The sequence below is a fragment of the Sprattus sprattus genome (assembly GCF_963457725.1).
Source record: "Sprattus sprattus genome assembly, chromosome: 14".
Taxonomy (NCBI): domain Eukaryota; kingdom Metazoa; phylum Chordata; class Actinopteri; order Clupeiformes; family Clupeidae; genus Sprattus; species Sprattus sprattus.
The window spans coordinates 8332359-8346494 of record NC_137912.1 but is presented as its reverse complement, the minus strand read 5'-3'; the positions used below and the strand labels follow the sequence as shown (position 1 = coordinate 8346494).

At 43.8% G+C, this 14136-nt stretch overlaps 1 protein-coding gene across 1 annotated transcript in view; it reads right to left on the bottom strand.

Annotated features, from left to right (window-relative positions):
- Positions 1 to 4517: 4517 nt before the first annotated feature.
- Positions 4518 to 14136, bottom strand: part of LOC308375661 (xylosyl- and glucuronyltransferase LARGE1-like) — a gene marked incomplete at both ends in the record, with an annotated part of 38825 nt that continues 29206 nt past the window's right edge. The window contains 7 exons of the mRNA XM_080851840.1: positions 4518 to 4715; positions 5094 to 5289; positions 6445 to 6591; positions 6895 to 7173; positions 11019 to 11182; positions 12583 to 12738; positions 13280 to 13405. Of these exons, the coding sequence (XP_080707966.1) occupies positions 4518 to 4715; positions 5094 to 5289; positions 6445 to 6591; positions 6895 to 7173; positions 11019 to 11182; positions 12583 to 12738; positions 13280 to 13405 (1266 nt within the window). The remainder of the gene's footprint in view (positions 4716 to 5093; positions 5290 to 6444; positions 6592 to 6894; positions 7174 to 11018; positions 11183 to 12582; positions 12739 to 13279; positions 13406 to 14136) is intronic.

Genomic DNA, 14136 nt, shown 5'->3' with positions numbered 1-14136 from the left:
GATTCCCTCTCATCCTCTCAACATCATCCTTGGTCAGTCTGCAGACATGCTGGTCCTTCCCAGCACCTCCGACATGAGATTCCCTCTCATCCTCTCATCGTCATCCACCTCCTGCCCTTCTCCATCTGTGCAGGTTTGTGTTCAGCCTGGGAGGGCTGGGTCTCTAATGTGAGTCCACTTGACAACTATCACCACGGCAACGAGAACGGCAAAAGCCGAACTGACTGACACAGCCATGGCCTTACCATTGATAAGGTCATAAGACCAATTCAGTGTTTATAATGGAGGAGTCTTGTTGAAAATGCCAACGCTGTGGTGCCCTCTTGGTGAACAAAAAAAGTCTTTTCAAAATCTCTCTTTGCAGGATTTCACTTGCCTTAAATTGACCGTGTAAAATATGAATTGATTTTTTTTAGGACACTGTAAGACATCATGTGTAACATCAAAGGCAGGTGAATAAGTCCAGAAATGGCAGTGTACACATGTTTAAACACTTCGATACAGAATAGCATCATCATTCACACATTTTACAAAAGACAAACAGGGGGAGAAGAGGCTTATCTTCAGAAGCGAAGACAGAAAGGAGAAAATATAATGGTGGCTTTTTTGTTTTTTTTTTGTTTCCAAGATTGACAGGTTCTGTCCTTGTCAAAGAGCTGTAATGTGGTATTAAGCCCCGAACCCAGCATGAGATTGTTCATGGTTAAAGCAGATTTCTGAAAGCAGCCAAAGCTGAACAAAGCAGGCAAATTAGTCTTTGTTTCCTGCCAACCATGTGGATGTTACAGAGCCTGTCTGCCAAGCACATCCATCCTGGTGGGAATCTCCCGGGCATCTCAGGCGTGTGCGAGGCAATACAAAAAAAAAATGCTGGTGTCAGGTAAGTCTCTGTGAAGACTTTTTCGAAACGAATAAACACATTTATGATCTCATTCAGTTCTCTCTGTCGTCTTCTCCTTTGCGTTGTGTGTAGATACAGTATATGTGTGCAAGTGCAGTGTGTTTGTTTGCTTATTTAAGTTTCCATTTCAAGGAGTTTTCTGCACACACACACACACACACACTCACACACACACACACACACACACACACACACACACACACACACACACACACACACACACACACACACACAAAAGCGAGTGGCAGAGCAAATAATTACCCAAGGAAACAGGAATACAATCTTTGTGTAGTATACTGTAAGTAGGTCATAAGGGCCTCTTAACTCCTTAGCAAGGGACAGATACTGCTTATCGGTGGAGCCATTTAAGTTCACGGCCTCCGTGGTGACCACTGGCTCAAGGCTACAAACGTAATTGTGGCTTGCTGTGACCTCCACTTATGTGCAGGGTGTCCTCTGTGGCCCCTCTCGTGATAGATGGAGATGATCCGTGACTCCAAGGCAAATGATGCAGCAGGTGATTCTCCACTGCGGATGTGACAGTGGAAAAAAGCAAAACCCTGTGAGATTAATGAGGTGACTTTGACATCTGCTTCCCTGCTAAAAGCGGTGTTTATCTGTCGGCATTGTAACATCCTGCACTGGCAGCACAGCTCGGCCCTAATGTGATTAAAACCATTCATTCACTAGAGCTACCTGTAATAACTAATCATGCATGCTTTTGTACCAACCACGTTTGAACTTCAAATAAAATAGTAAAATACATTGCTATACTTCTCCCAATAACACTCCCTCTATACCACGTTTAGTTCATTTTGTTAGGAGTGAAACAAGGGTTTTCATCATTAACACATTGATTTTGTTCCTCTCTGTGGTATGCTTTCAAATGATGTCTTGTGATTTCAAAGAGCATAAAACAATACACATAGCAAGTATATTTCATCTTATTCCTTTTGTTATCAAATCACCCAACACAACACTACAGAAATGCCACTTATCTACCCAAGCAGAGGCCATACGGGGACACCCTTAAAGACACAGCCAGTTCAAACCCAGAAGAAAAGACCTCACGTCTCGCACTGCAACTCCCCTGACTGTAGACATGAATCCCATGGTGTCTGGTGCTGGAAATCTCCCCTCCCGGGTAATGTCTTGGAGGGATGAGTCATATTGAAATAAAAAAAGAAGAGTTTGGTTTTAGGGGCTCTGAGTCTGTGTCTCACACACCACCCTTTCAGAGATGGATGGAGGCGAAAGGCTTTCAGGCAGGATTTGGTCGTACCCTCCTCTTATGATTTTGGGGGGTGGAGGGAATTTCTCTCTCTCAAGAAAACCTTATTTGCCATCACTCTTCACTTATAAGAGCTTCTCCCGGCCTGTGAAATGTCCTTTTGCATTTAGCCAGCGGGGATGGAGGAGAGCGGAACTGATCTCACCTGTCAGAGAGAAGATGAATCAGAGCGCTACGGCGGTTGGGGCTTTTAAGGTCCACACCGGCCTTTATTCTGCTGCCACCCAGCTCTCGCCAGACACCCATCCACTCTCTTTTAAAGGAACACTAGGCAACAATTTGCCACTTTTTGAGATGATATTCTAGGCAACTAGTTCTAGTATCCCTTTCAAATGTATTTTGATGGTGTATGGTCATGTGAAGGACAGGTAAGCACACTAGCCACCCAAGGTATGCACTATGCACTGTAGTTGTGTTTGAGGCCAGAGTTGTGTCTGTCAGAGTTGTATGAGTTGTATAAGCTACTGGATGTCCTAAAATTTCCCCTCGGATAAATAAAGTATCCATCTACGTATCTTTCTATCTACCAATGTAAGAAAAGCTTTCACAGGGGGACTTGATCAGCTGTATTGCCAAAAGATGTCAGTTACCATGTTAGCAAGCTTTAATCAACGTCAACTGATCTGTTGGTGGGGTTACCTCATTGGCTTTACACCAAAACTCCTTACTACTGCTTTAAAGGTTTTGAGTAATAGTCACGGAAGCTCTCACACACAAGGCTTGGGCAAACGTTTCACTGAGCACAAGAGGCAAGCTATACATCAGGCTTCATTAGAAGTACTTTTTATGAATGTAGCGGTGATGACTTATGGCAATGCATTAAGGAAACCACTGACCTGAATAAGGAGCTGTTTAACATAACCATTTGCTGTCGCAGCCTTACGTTCAGATTATATCATTACAATCCGCAAAGCGGGGAACCAACCTGGAATCTGACATGTATGTGCTAAATGGTTATTTACTGTGAAAGATGGCGCGCGGCTTGCTCATAGCAATAGCCCTCGAGACGCAACATTTCGAAACGATTATGATCCTGAAGTGCAGCTGTCAGTGCGTGCGTGTGTGAGTGCGTCATCGACTGCGTGTGCTGTCATGAGGTTGACATGCTGTCTTCTGTGTTCACCCTGCATTCCTTCCGCATATTCCTCTGTGCTCGTCGTGTAATAATTATTTTAATTTCCACAGTTGGTGAATAAGATGCATGCAGTTGCATCTTTGCTAATCACAAAAGATCGATTACCCTGTCCTAGTGGTGCACTGAACAGACCCGTGACAAACTGACATTACATTTTTATTATCAAAATAGACATGTAACTTTCAACTTTTTTTCTGACTCAAATTTTCTGAAGACCACAGAAGCTGCTTGCAGCCTCATGGCAAATGCATCATTATCTTCTTTTTTTTTCTTCACAGTACTTAACAGCATTATACAATGGATGGTATTTTTAAATTATTTCCCTTTGAAAAAAAAAAGAAAGAATTTGTAAGACTAAAACAATCCCTTTGTCTTTTCTTCGGTATTGACACAAACACTGTCCATTTGTGAAAATATAAGCCCATTTGGCACATTTGTATAACACACATGAATAGAGTCAGCCAATGGGTGGCCAGGGGCAGACAATATCACCGGTCCAGTTTACTTGTGATTGGTCAAGATCCAGTGGGGTGCTTGCCCTTCTCTCTTCATTTCGCTGACTTGTCAAAATGTCATTTTGAAAGCATGATGTATGAAAAGAGAAATATATGTTTCAGTGATGCAGTTTTGTAAAAAGAGGAATAGTTTCCATGTTGATACTGCATCAAATTGTCCCTGCGAACAGTGAAAAACAACCACGTAGGTCATCTGACACTGGTATTCCATCGGCATTGAACTGGTATTGAATTAAATTGGCTAACAGGAACATGCCTTTTGCACGATTACCTGACAACCCAAACTTGAATTCAGTTCAGGAGGAGAACAGTTCTGTTTAGAGTTCTGTTTAGAGTTCTGTGTATCTGTGTATTTTAAGGGGCTGAAATGCATAATGGAGTGAGGATTGGGCCAGCCATTCCTTGCGATGTCTGTTATGTTTAGAAAGAAAACAAACAGGAGTCAAAAGGTCATGTCCATAACTGCAGCTGTACAGCGTCCGTGTTCACAATAGCCTTGAGGACAAACCCTCTGGTTGGAGAAAAAAGTCTTATTTTCACTTTCGGAATTGTCTGCAGTCAGTCTGCAACCTGGCAACCCTGACGAAGGTCTGTTACGGGATTCTCAGGTGGCAAGTCTTTTGTTGGAGTGAACTGGAGAGTGTGTGCTTGTGTCATTTGGACGGAAAGGTTGGGCTAGCTGTTGTTTTCCGCCGTCATGTACTTGAGCGCGGCGAAACCGTAGCGGCGGGACATGGTCTGCTGGAACTCTTCCTTGAGCGTCTTGAGGCAGACGCGGTACTGTTCGTTGGAGCGGAATTTGGTGATGTCGAAACTAGGCGCGTGAGGCATGTGGATCATGTAGGCGTTGGGCAGAACCACAAACTCGTACTCCTGGAAAGAAAGAAAGGAAGAAAGAACGAAGAGAGAAAGAAAGACGGAGAAGCTTTCATTATGATTTATTCTGATGAGTCTTACACGCACAAATATTAAGTAATGGAGCTAAACTTTAATCTTTCCTTTTCATTAAAATCTCCTCCTAGCATTTCTCAATCAAGTCTGATATTAGCGGAAAATAAAAGTGTATTCCCCTGTGCAATCATAAGCCTATTTGTGATTTTATCTTGAAATCAAAGACTTTTTGGGCTTGCACTCCAGGGACACACACACTTAACGTTCCAGGTGCTTGTTCCCTTTGAAGATAAATTGCGTCTAAAATCTTCTTAAGGAGTGAGAAAGGAGAAGACACAGTGAGTCAGCCCAGGGCTGTACCTGGGCATCCAGCTCCATGATGTGGGCCACCTTGTTCCAGCCGAAGCCCACGAATCGCCGGTCGTACTCTGGGGCGTCCCTCCTCACCATGACGTACGGCTCGAAGTCCGCCTCCCACTGCACGTGATAGGGCGTGGTGGCCGTCCGCCATTTGGCAAAGTTGGTGGGGGCGTGGCCTTTCATCCAAACATGATACCTAGGTAACCAGTACAGATTGCTGTTAACACCCAAATGGGGAGTGGAAATCAAAAATGAATTCTACATAGAAGTATGGGAGCACGGAGATTGAGACTGTCCATCAGTGTGTTTATACATCCATTTAAGAAAGTAGCTTATTGACAAGCTTTCACAAAACAACAGCATTGCTACATTTTATGTAAACCCAACTGCTGCTTTCCTTAACCCGGTAAACGGGATGTGCAGAAGTGCAGAGCTAGATTTGTCCCATTTAAAGGGCTGTGTGAACGTGCAAATGTGGGCACTTTTTCTGACAACGTAAACCGATACTATACACTCAAATATGTTTCTAAGGAGTGCGTTTCTGTGGTGGTGAGGACAGAGCAGGGATACCTGTCACAGTTGTGTCTACACTACAGTGTTGTCAGTGGCAACTGTTATTTATGCAAAATCTTCTAAGCAGAATAACGCTTACAGGCAATTCCAATGTAAACCGCTTACTCTGGACATGCAAATGAAAAACGCTGCTATGCCCTATCAACCTGCTTTCTTTCAGTGCTCTGCCTTCTGCTGGACTGAACACAACAACACAACAACAACACAACAACACAACAACACCACTGCATCTGATCTGGGACCAGTTCTAGGCCGGGTCTGGACTATTAGTTACTTAGAGAAAGCACCAAGGGCACTTTGCTATACTCCACATCTTCATTTATGAGCTCCTCCACACTTCTCCCTTGCTGACTGAATAAAAACCTCAAATGCCCTTGTTGGCTGAAGCACAGAATTTATTCTGGCTTTTTGACTGTTAAAGAACATTTCTCTTTTTTTTTCTGAGAGGCGCTTGAGTACTTGATCTCGCTGTCATGGAAGTGATGCGGGGGCTTTCTCTGAGTTGTTAGGCCTAGATCGTTCCTTTGAGTGTGTGTCAGAGAGCGAAAGAAAGTTAGAAAAAAAGTATCAGAGACAAAAGGGAGGGAGAGTGAGAGACAGAGAGAGGGGAAGAAAGTGAGAGAAAACGAGAAGAAAATATGTTTCAACGGGTTAGGTAGCCTGGAGTCATGCAGAGTAAACATAACAGAGAGAGAGAGACAGAGAGAGAGAGAGAGAGAGAGAGAGAGAGAGAGAGAGGGAGAGAGAGAGAGAGAGAGAGAAAAAGTCTGTCTTTTACCTGAAGGTGAAGAGAGTGCCCATGTCCAGCTGGGACAGAAGCTCAGCTTTGGATTTGGGGAAGGACAGACGGTATCGGAGCGTCTCGAATGCCGGCACCACCAGAGCCTTCTTGGTGCTGGCCATGTCCAACTGCACCACAGACTTCCTGAGGGGGGAACACGAGAGGGCGCTCTGAACACTCTCATACAGAACCTTCTGGAAATTTGATTCCAGAGTCTTTTTTCCCCATGATCAAAAACACACAATGGATCAGTGAAATTAAAAGAAAAACCAGCCAGAGAAAAAGTTTTAAACCATTTTTTAAACAAAAGATAATCAATCAAAAAATATCAAATGGAAAAAAAGATGAGAGGAAAAGAGAAACTTGAGAAGTGAGCTTCTATTTTAAATAATATGAAAAGGCCTGTGAGCCATGCTCTGAATCCTGGATGGGGCCAGTGCTGCTCACCTGAGGGACTCATAGAGGCCGTACATGGGCAGGAAGTCGATGTCGGACAGGAACATGTAGGGCGTGTTGACCTGCCTCATGGCCACGTTGCGCAGCAGATTGACGGGGTAGAACTGCCCCTCCTTGTAGACAATGTGGTAGCCCACGTTGCCTCTGCTCATCAGCACCTCCGAGCCCTGGGCGTAGCGCAGGAACTGCTGGGCCTCGGCGTCCGACAGGTAGAGAGCCAGACTGATGGGGCCCTCCCAGTGCTTACAGATGGCCTCCAGCATCTGCAGCCTATAGCACGCGCACACACACACACACACACACACACACACACACACACACACACACACACACACACAGAAAGTGAGAGAGAGAAAAAATGCCATCAACAACCATTAACAAGACAGGTTAAAGACGAACACAGCTCTAAACAACGACTAAACACATAACCCACTCCGGAACCTGAGCGAGCATTAACCACTCAGGAACAATATCCGTACCTCAGCAAAGCCATTAACCTTCTTCAAACCAGCACAGCAGGCTCTCTGCCCTCTAACCCGCACCAGGCCATGCCAAAATGAATTAGGCTGCCAAAATAAATAGTGGATGATCCCTTTCACAGTCGGCAAATTGAATTACCTCTGTCTGGAATCATTTGGCAGACACTATGAAATGAAAGCAAGTAAATAAATTCATAAATTCCTTTGTGCCTAAGGAACGTCGCATTTGTCATTGTTTACTAGTTTTTGCATATATCATGCCAGCACTATTATGACTCTAATAACTAGCTACTTTTTTTGGCAATGATTTCAGTTTAAACCCCTTTTTTCGTGGTTCAATGAAGCTAATAATTCTTTTTGTAAAAAAGAATTTACAATGCTGTCTGTCATTGGGAGATTTTAGTGTTCTATGTTGTATAAAAAATACACTAAAAGATTTCAAACTCATTCCCACTCAAGTGTTCAAGTAAAGGTTCAGGGGAAAGTCAAAAAAAGTAACGAAACAATAAAACATCACAGCCTGCACTTTCACTACCACAAACTCTTAATTCTAGTTAAGGACCGATATGCAGATCTGTGGCACACTGGTCGATACACTGCCAGATTAACCCCAGTTCCTGAGCCGATTCGACCGCACTGCACACTTAAGCAAATGAGCCAACAGATGTGGCGAGACTTCCATTAACATCCGATCGTGGACTATATTCAACTTTAACTTGAATTCACCTCAGCAAGTGCGCTTGTTATACTATATCAACTCAGTCAGAAGAACCAGGCAGTAAGGGATCACTCTTTGCATACAGATGGCCTAAAGTAGTTGTGGCTCGTGGGCCAGTGAAAACGTTCCTGAACTGTGCTGACCCTGGTAGGTAGACACAATGCGACTATCTATTTATCAATGACAGGTCTCTGGAGGGATAAAGTCAATAAGGCTCTCTCCACCAAACTTATCTCATCAATACGACCCTGATGGCTCTGCACCACCACTGGCCCGTGTTGAATAATGGTCTCATTCGACGGGGTTACTGCAATACATTCAGTCAGTGTGTCAGTTAATTTAACATTTTCTTTCTACCCTTGAATGTTGAAAATGTGATAGCGAGACTCATTAAAATCTACGAATCAAGCGGAGTTTCCACAGTGTGTTTTAACAGTCATTAGGTCAATTGGAATGAATTTCATTACGGATGATATAGTGTGGAGATGGAAGGGGGGAAAAAAAGCTCTTCATTTCCACCGGGCAAACACAATCAGATAATGGTTAATATTATTAGGAGTGCTATTAAGCTATTCTGAAAAAGATTATCATTTCCCCAAAACTTTGGTTCCATTTATATGGAAACGTTTTAATTCGATATAAACCTGCGATACGTGCTTTACAGTACCATTACAATTGGGCTGTTGAAAAAATACTCTCAGAGAGGAACCCCTACTGACTAACTACTGTATCCAATGCATTTGTTCGACAATGGAACCAGGAGCATCTGAGGCAAAAGGTTTTTTGAAGTCGCACGATTACAGTTGCACCCCCACATCCCCACCCACCCTCCTCTGAAACTACACAAATCAAACGTAACAAGAAGGGGAGGCCTATAAATAGCCCAATCCATTAAGAAATATGATTTACAACCACTCTGTATGATCAAGGAAATCCTTCACATCCGACTTCCCGACAAAGAGGGGAAAAAAAACAAGAAAAGATGTAGCGAGTCAGAGAAAAGATAAGCTCCAATCCCTCCGTTCCTCAACACGTTCATCCCCATTCAGCATGGTGTCCTGAGGGGGCTAACGAGCATCACTACAGACACTCCTCTGGCTCTAATCTTAATTATTGTAAGATAACAGTTCCCCCCTGCATAAATCCTTATTATGGCTTGTGATGGGGACTATTTGTGTTGTAGGAGTCTTTCTTAGCAGCAGACAGAAGTGGAAAATGGTGAGGGGCATTCTTGCTTGAGTCGGCGACAGGAATGAAATTTCGACCTGGCTTTGGAATTTTTTTTGATTTTTTTTGGAAATCAGAATTTTAAGGGCAAACGTGAGTCAGCCTGTCATACTGAAATTAGAACAAAAGAAAGAGAATAGAAAATGAAGTAATGGAGGAAGAGTGCTTCACTTCTGTCGCTCTTTCCCTCTCTCTATCCATCTAGCTCTCTATCTCTTTCTCTATCTATCTATGTACCTATCTATCCATCCAACCCTATATATTATGTAATTTATATATAAATCCAGGGAGAAACTGCTGTACAAGCGATCTGCTTTGGAGGCAAGATTTAAATTATTACTATCTCCTCAATATATAGTGTATATATAGTGTGTAGAGCCATTGGCAATTAGCTTCATAGGAGCATCAATATTCTACCGTTTGTGATTCATGAGGAGTCTGGTGTAGTATTTCAGATTGAGTTTGGCCTAAAGCTTAAACACCACTGCATCTCATTATTCTCAAACTCGCAATCTTGCTTGTGTGTTCTCTGGGAAATTTGCTTACATCATTAATTAACGGAGATAAACAAAACCATTTATTTTGCTGTCAGTGTGCAACTAAATATTTAGTGTCTGGTTTTTGTGCTGGTCTGTGTCGGGAGTCGGGTGCTGAAATCTCCAGTTGGGAAAACTGAAAGGCCAGAAATGTCCTGCTGCCACCTGGGAGGGAATTAGAATGATCAGAATTGGAGTCTGATTCAAGCAACGCACAGCATCCTGGTTATGTTAACCTACCAACGATGGCATTCAGTGCATCGCCATGGGCCATCCACCATCAACCCAAGAGATAGCCTCGAGCAACACCCCCTTAGGCTCACACACACACTCACATACACACACATACATGCAGAAACACACAAACAACCACACAAACAACCACACACTCATGCGACACACACACACACACACACACACACACACACACACACACACATACACACACACATCCACACACACACACACACACACACACACACACACACACACACACGCACACATACACACAGACACAAACACACACACACACACACAGACACACACACACACACACTCACACACACACACCCACAACCATTCACTCAGTCACACACACATACACACACACACACACACAATGAAAAACCATACACTCAGACACACACATACAACCGCACACACGCACCCACACACATACACGTGTGTACACAGAATACACGACAAACAAAGATGTGTAAAGTGATACACAAGATTTGACTTCCATAATTCCCTCGCTCTGATGCTTCACCTCTCGTGCGTGTCTACCTCTTGGTCACATGTGACAGCTGCCGTCCCTATTTGCTTGGGAGATTGGAAATCTCATTTCAAGCCCCACAAGCAGTTGCAGTGAATCGTGCACTGAACGGTGCAGTGTGTGTGTCAGTGTGTGTATACGTGCAGGGGTTTGTTTGTGTGAATCTGTGTGTGTGTGTTTCCGTATGTGGTATATGCAGATGCATGAGCAGAAATCAGAATGTGCATTCCTTCGAGTGAACACATACTGCATATATTCATGTGTGTTTGTGTGTGTGTGTGTGTGTGTGTGTGTGTGTGTGTGTGTATTTCACCTACCTGTCCATGTGTGTGTGTGTGGGTGTGTGTGTGTGTGTGTGTGTGTGTGTGTATTTCACCTACCTGTCCATGGACAGCTGGGCCACCAGTGTGACGTCGGTGTTGTCGGCGCTGGGCTCGTACTCATAGTGCAGGAAGTAGAGGTGTGTGCGGTGCACGGTGAAACGCTCCCGCCGGAACTCGTAGCACGGGTCGTCCTCATCCAGCTCCAACAGAGTCTTCTGAAGCTGAAACAAACACATCCATTTGCCATGCTGGCACATTTGCAGGTACTCTCGAAAAAACTGATAAAAGCCAATTTGAGCTGGACAAAAATACTGCTCTGAATTAGTAATTACAGTTTTTATCAGTTGCTTTGATACATTTCTCCAAACGTCCTTAACATTTTCAAAAGAGTAAGTGTATTTCCCAAACCAATTCGTAAACAGCACCGCTCAATGTATAACCTGCCAAAGCCCATCACTTGCTCAAAAATAAATACTTGCCATCAGAATGAAATGTCTAGGCTGAAAAATGTACCAGAGCGACTAAGAAATTATGACAAACTAATTAAGTGTAATTAGTCAAGGTCTAAACACAAATTAAACACAAATTAAATGTACATCTTAACAAAATGAGAAAACAGTTCACTGACTACAATCACTTGCAGCACTCTTCAAACATCAGCTGAGTGGTAACCATGGCCACACTGTGCTATATTGCATCAGAGTGTATTGATAGTGTTAGCATTTCTCCCCGTCTGTTGTACTTTTTAACCAGCACAAGTAATTCTAATGTTGTAGGTAATATGAATGATTTGGAGTTTAATTACATTTTACATGTTATGTTTGTTTTTGATTTACCAAACCAGCCTCTTTGCTTGACTCTGTCAAACTGACAGCACGCAATGGAAAGAAATTAAGACAGCCAAGGAGTCAACACGCCGATCAATACCTCAATCATTAAGCCATCCCACCCAACCAGTTTGGCTGGACTGACCTTACTTATCTAACCATTCCGAGCACGGACTGTAATCAGTTCATGCAAAACTGCATCGACATGCTGTGGCAGTGCCAATAGAACGGTTTATCTCCCAATCCCTGGAGGGGATATGGGTCTTTATTGTCACAGGAGGCATCAAGCTGCTCCCATGAGGAGGCTAATGTAGTTCAGCTTATGATCGTCTGTTTGAGACACAGTTAACCCTTTAGTGTCTGGAGCAGATTCAGGCACCTTGAACCTGCCATGCTATCACATTGTGTCTGACATTGAAACAGTGGTTCCAAAGTCAAATGTACTGGTCAATATTCAGTGCATTTGTTACAGCTGTAATAGTAGGAAAGTGGTATATACCATATATGTATGTCATATTTGCATTTTTCCCTCAAGAGACAGTGAACTGACCCATGATGCTGGTGAGATAGTGACATTTGTTACAGCTGTAATAGTAGGAAAGTGGTATATACTGTATATGTATGTCATATTTGCATTGCAAGTGACAGTGAACTGACACACTTGAACTATTCTGGTGATATAGTGATATAGTAAAAGTGTGCTGTGAAAAGGATAGCCGCTGAGTGATTGGTGTTTAGAGTGATGCCCGGCCCAGGCCTGGCCTGGACTTGTGCAGGTGTGCAGGTCCACTTACATTCTCGCTGTTGTGGTCGGTCTCGCTGGGGCAGCCGAAGAGTTCCCGCCTCAGAAGGTTCCCGTCGTACTCCAGGAACGTCAGGTAGAGGTTCCGGAAGAACTCCACGTGCTTGTTCTTCACACGCAGCTTCTTGGGAGAGTTCCAGTGGATCACCTGTGAGGTTTTTATTTTTTTTAAAGGTAGAGGGAAAGATCAAAAAGAGAGAGAGAGAGAGACGGAGAAATTTGGTTTAATTTGTAACCATTTGTGTGGTATTTCCACAGGGAAGAGACAAACAGAGAGAGAGAGGGGGGGGGGGGGAGTGAACAGCATGATTGTGGAAGACTAACGCAGAGAGGAGGAGGGAGGAGGAGCCGTTAATACAGTCTGTGGCAGCTGTATTCACAAACAGTAGGTGTTAGTCATCTTCACCCCAGCCCCAGCCTCTCTAACTGTGACCCAAACACACAGGCACACACACACATACAAACACACACTGATGCACGTGCACACACATACTGATGCACGTGCACACACACACACACACACACACACACACACACACACACACACACACACACACACACACACACACACACACACACCACACACACACACACACATACACACACACACTTGTGCACACACACACCTTTCTATGTCACTCTAACCCAGATGCCTCCCGCTCTCATCTTTCCCTGCCTCTCTCACTCACCTTGAGGTCTGCCACGTCTTTGTAGCACTTCTCGGAGCGAGTGTGATCCGACAGCTGAACATTCCAGAAGCAGGGCAGCTGGTGCACCAGGAAGGGGTTCTGTTTGATCACCGCGTTGAAGATGTCCTGCAACCCGAAATTCGGCAGGGCTTGCATCACAATTACATCAGATATCACACCTGAAGGCTCACCTGCCAAAATACAGTTCTGTGCGCCTACCCCGTCTAGCTCAGGGCTGATAAACGCCCCCGCACTGTTTTTGGTGACGGATAATGCAGGTTTTTAAATAGCGGCACTCCAAAGCCTAATTCACATAATGAGTGGCACGATATGAAGAACTTGACAAGTAGATCCTGAGCCTATAAGTCTTCTGAAAGAAGGGGATTTTGTAAGTGAGAAGGTGTGTGTGTGTGTGTATGCCTATCTGCACCTCAAAGTGTGCATTTGTGTCTGTGTGTGTGTGTATGTGCATGCCTGTGTACGTGTTGGAGTATAATATTTGTGTGTGTGTGTGTGTGTGTGTGTGTGTGTGTGTGTGTGTGTGTGTGTGTGTGTGTATGTGTGTGTGTTTGTGTGTGTGTGTGTGTGTGTTTGATGGTTGGATTGTAATCCTAACAGTCTTTTGAGAAACACACTCAGCAGGCGGTCTGAGATAAAGAGCTCTAAAGGGGCTTTCACTTAATACGGCATACATCACAGCATTTCTCTTAAATAAAAGGAACAAAGTATTAATCTCATGTTATTGCTGCAATCCATTTATATTCTTGTGCATTCTATCAACGAACAGTACAAGCTCACATATACCACAGGACTCACACAGTTCTGGTCACCTTGAAGCTCTTGACTGAACAGTATAT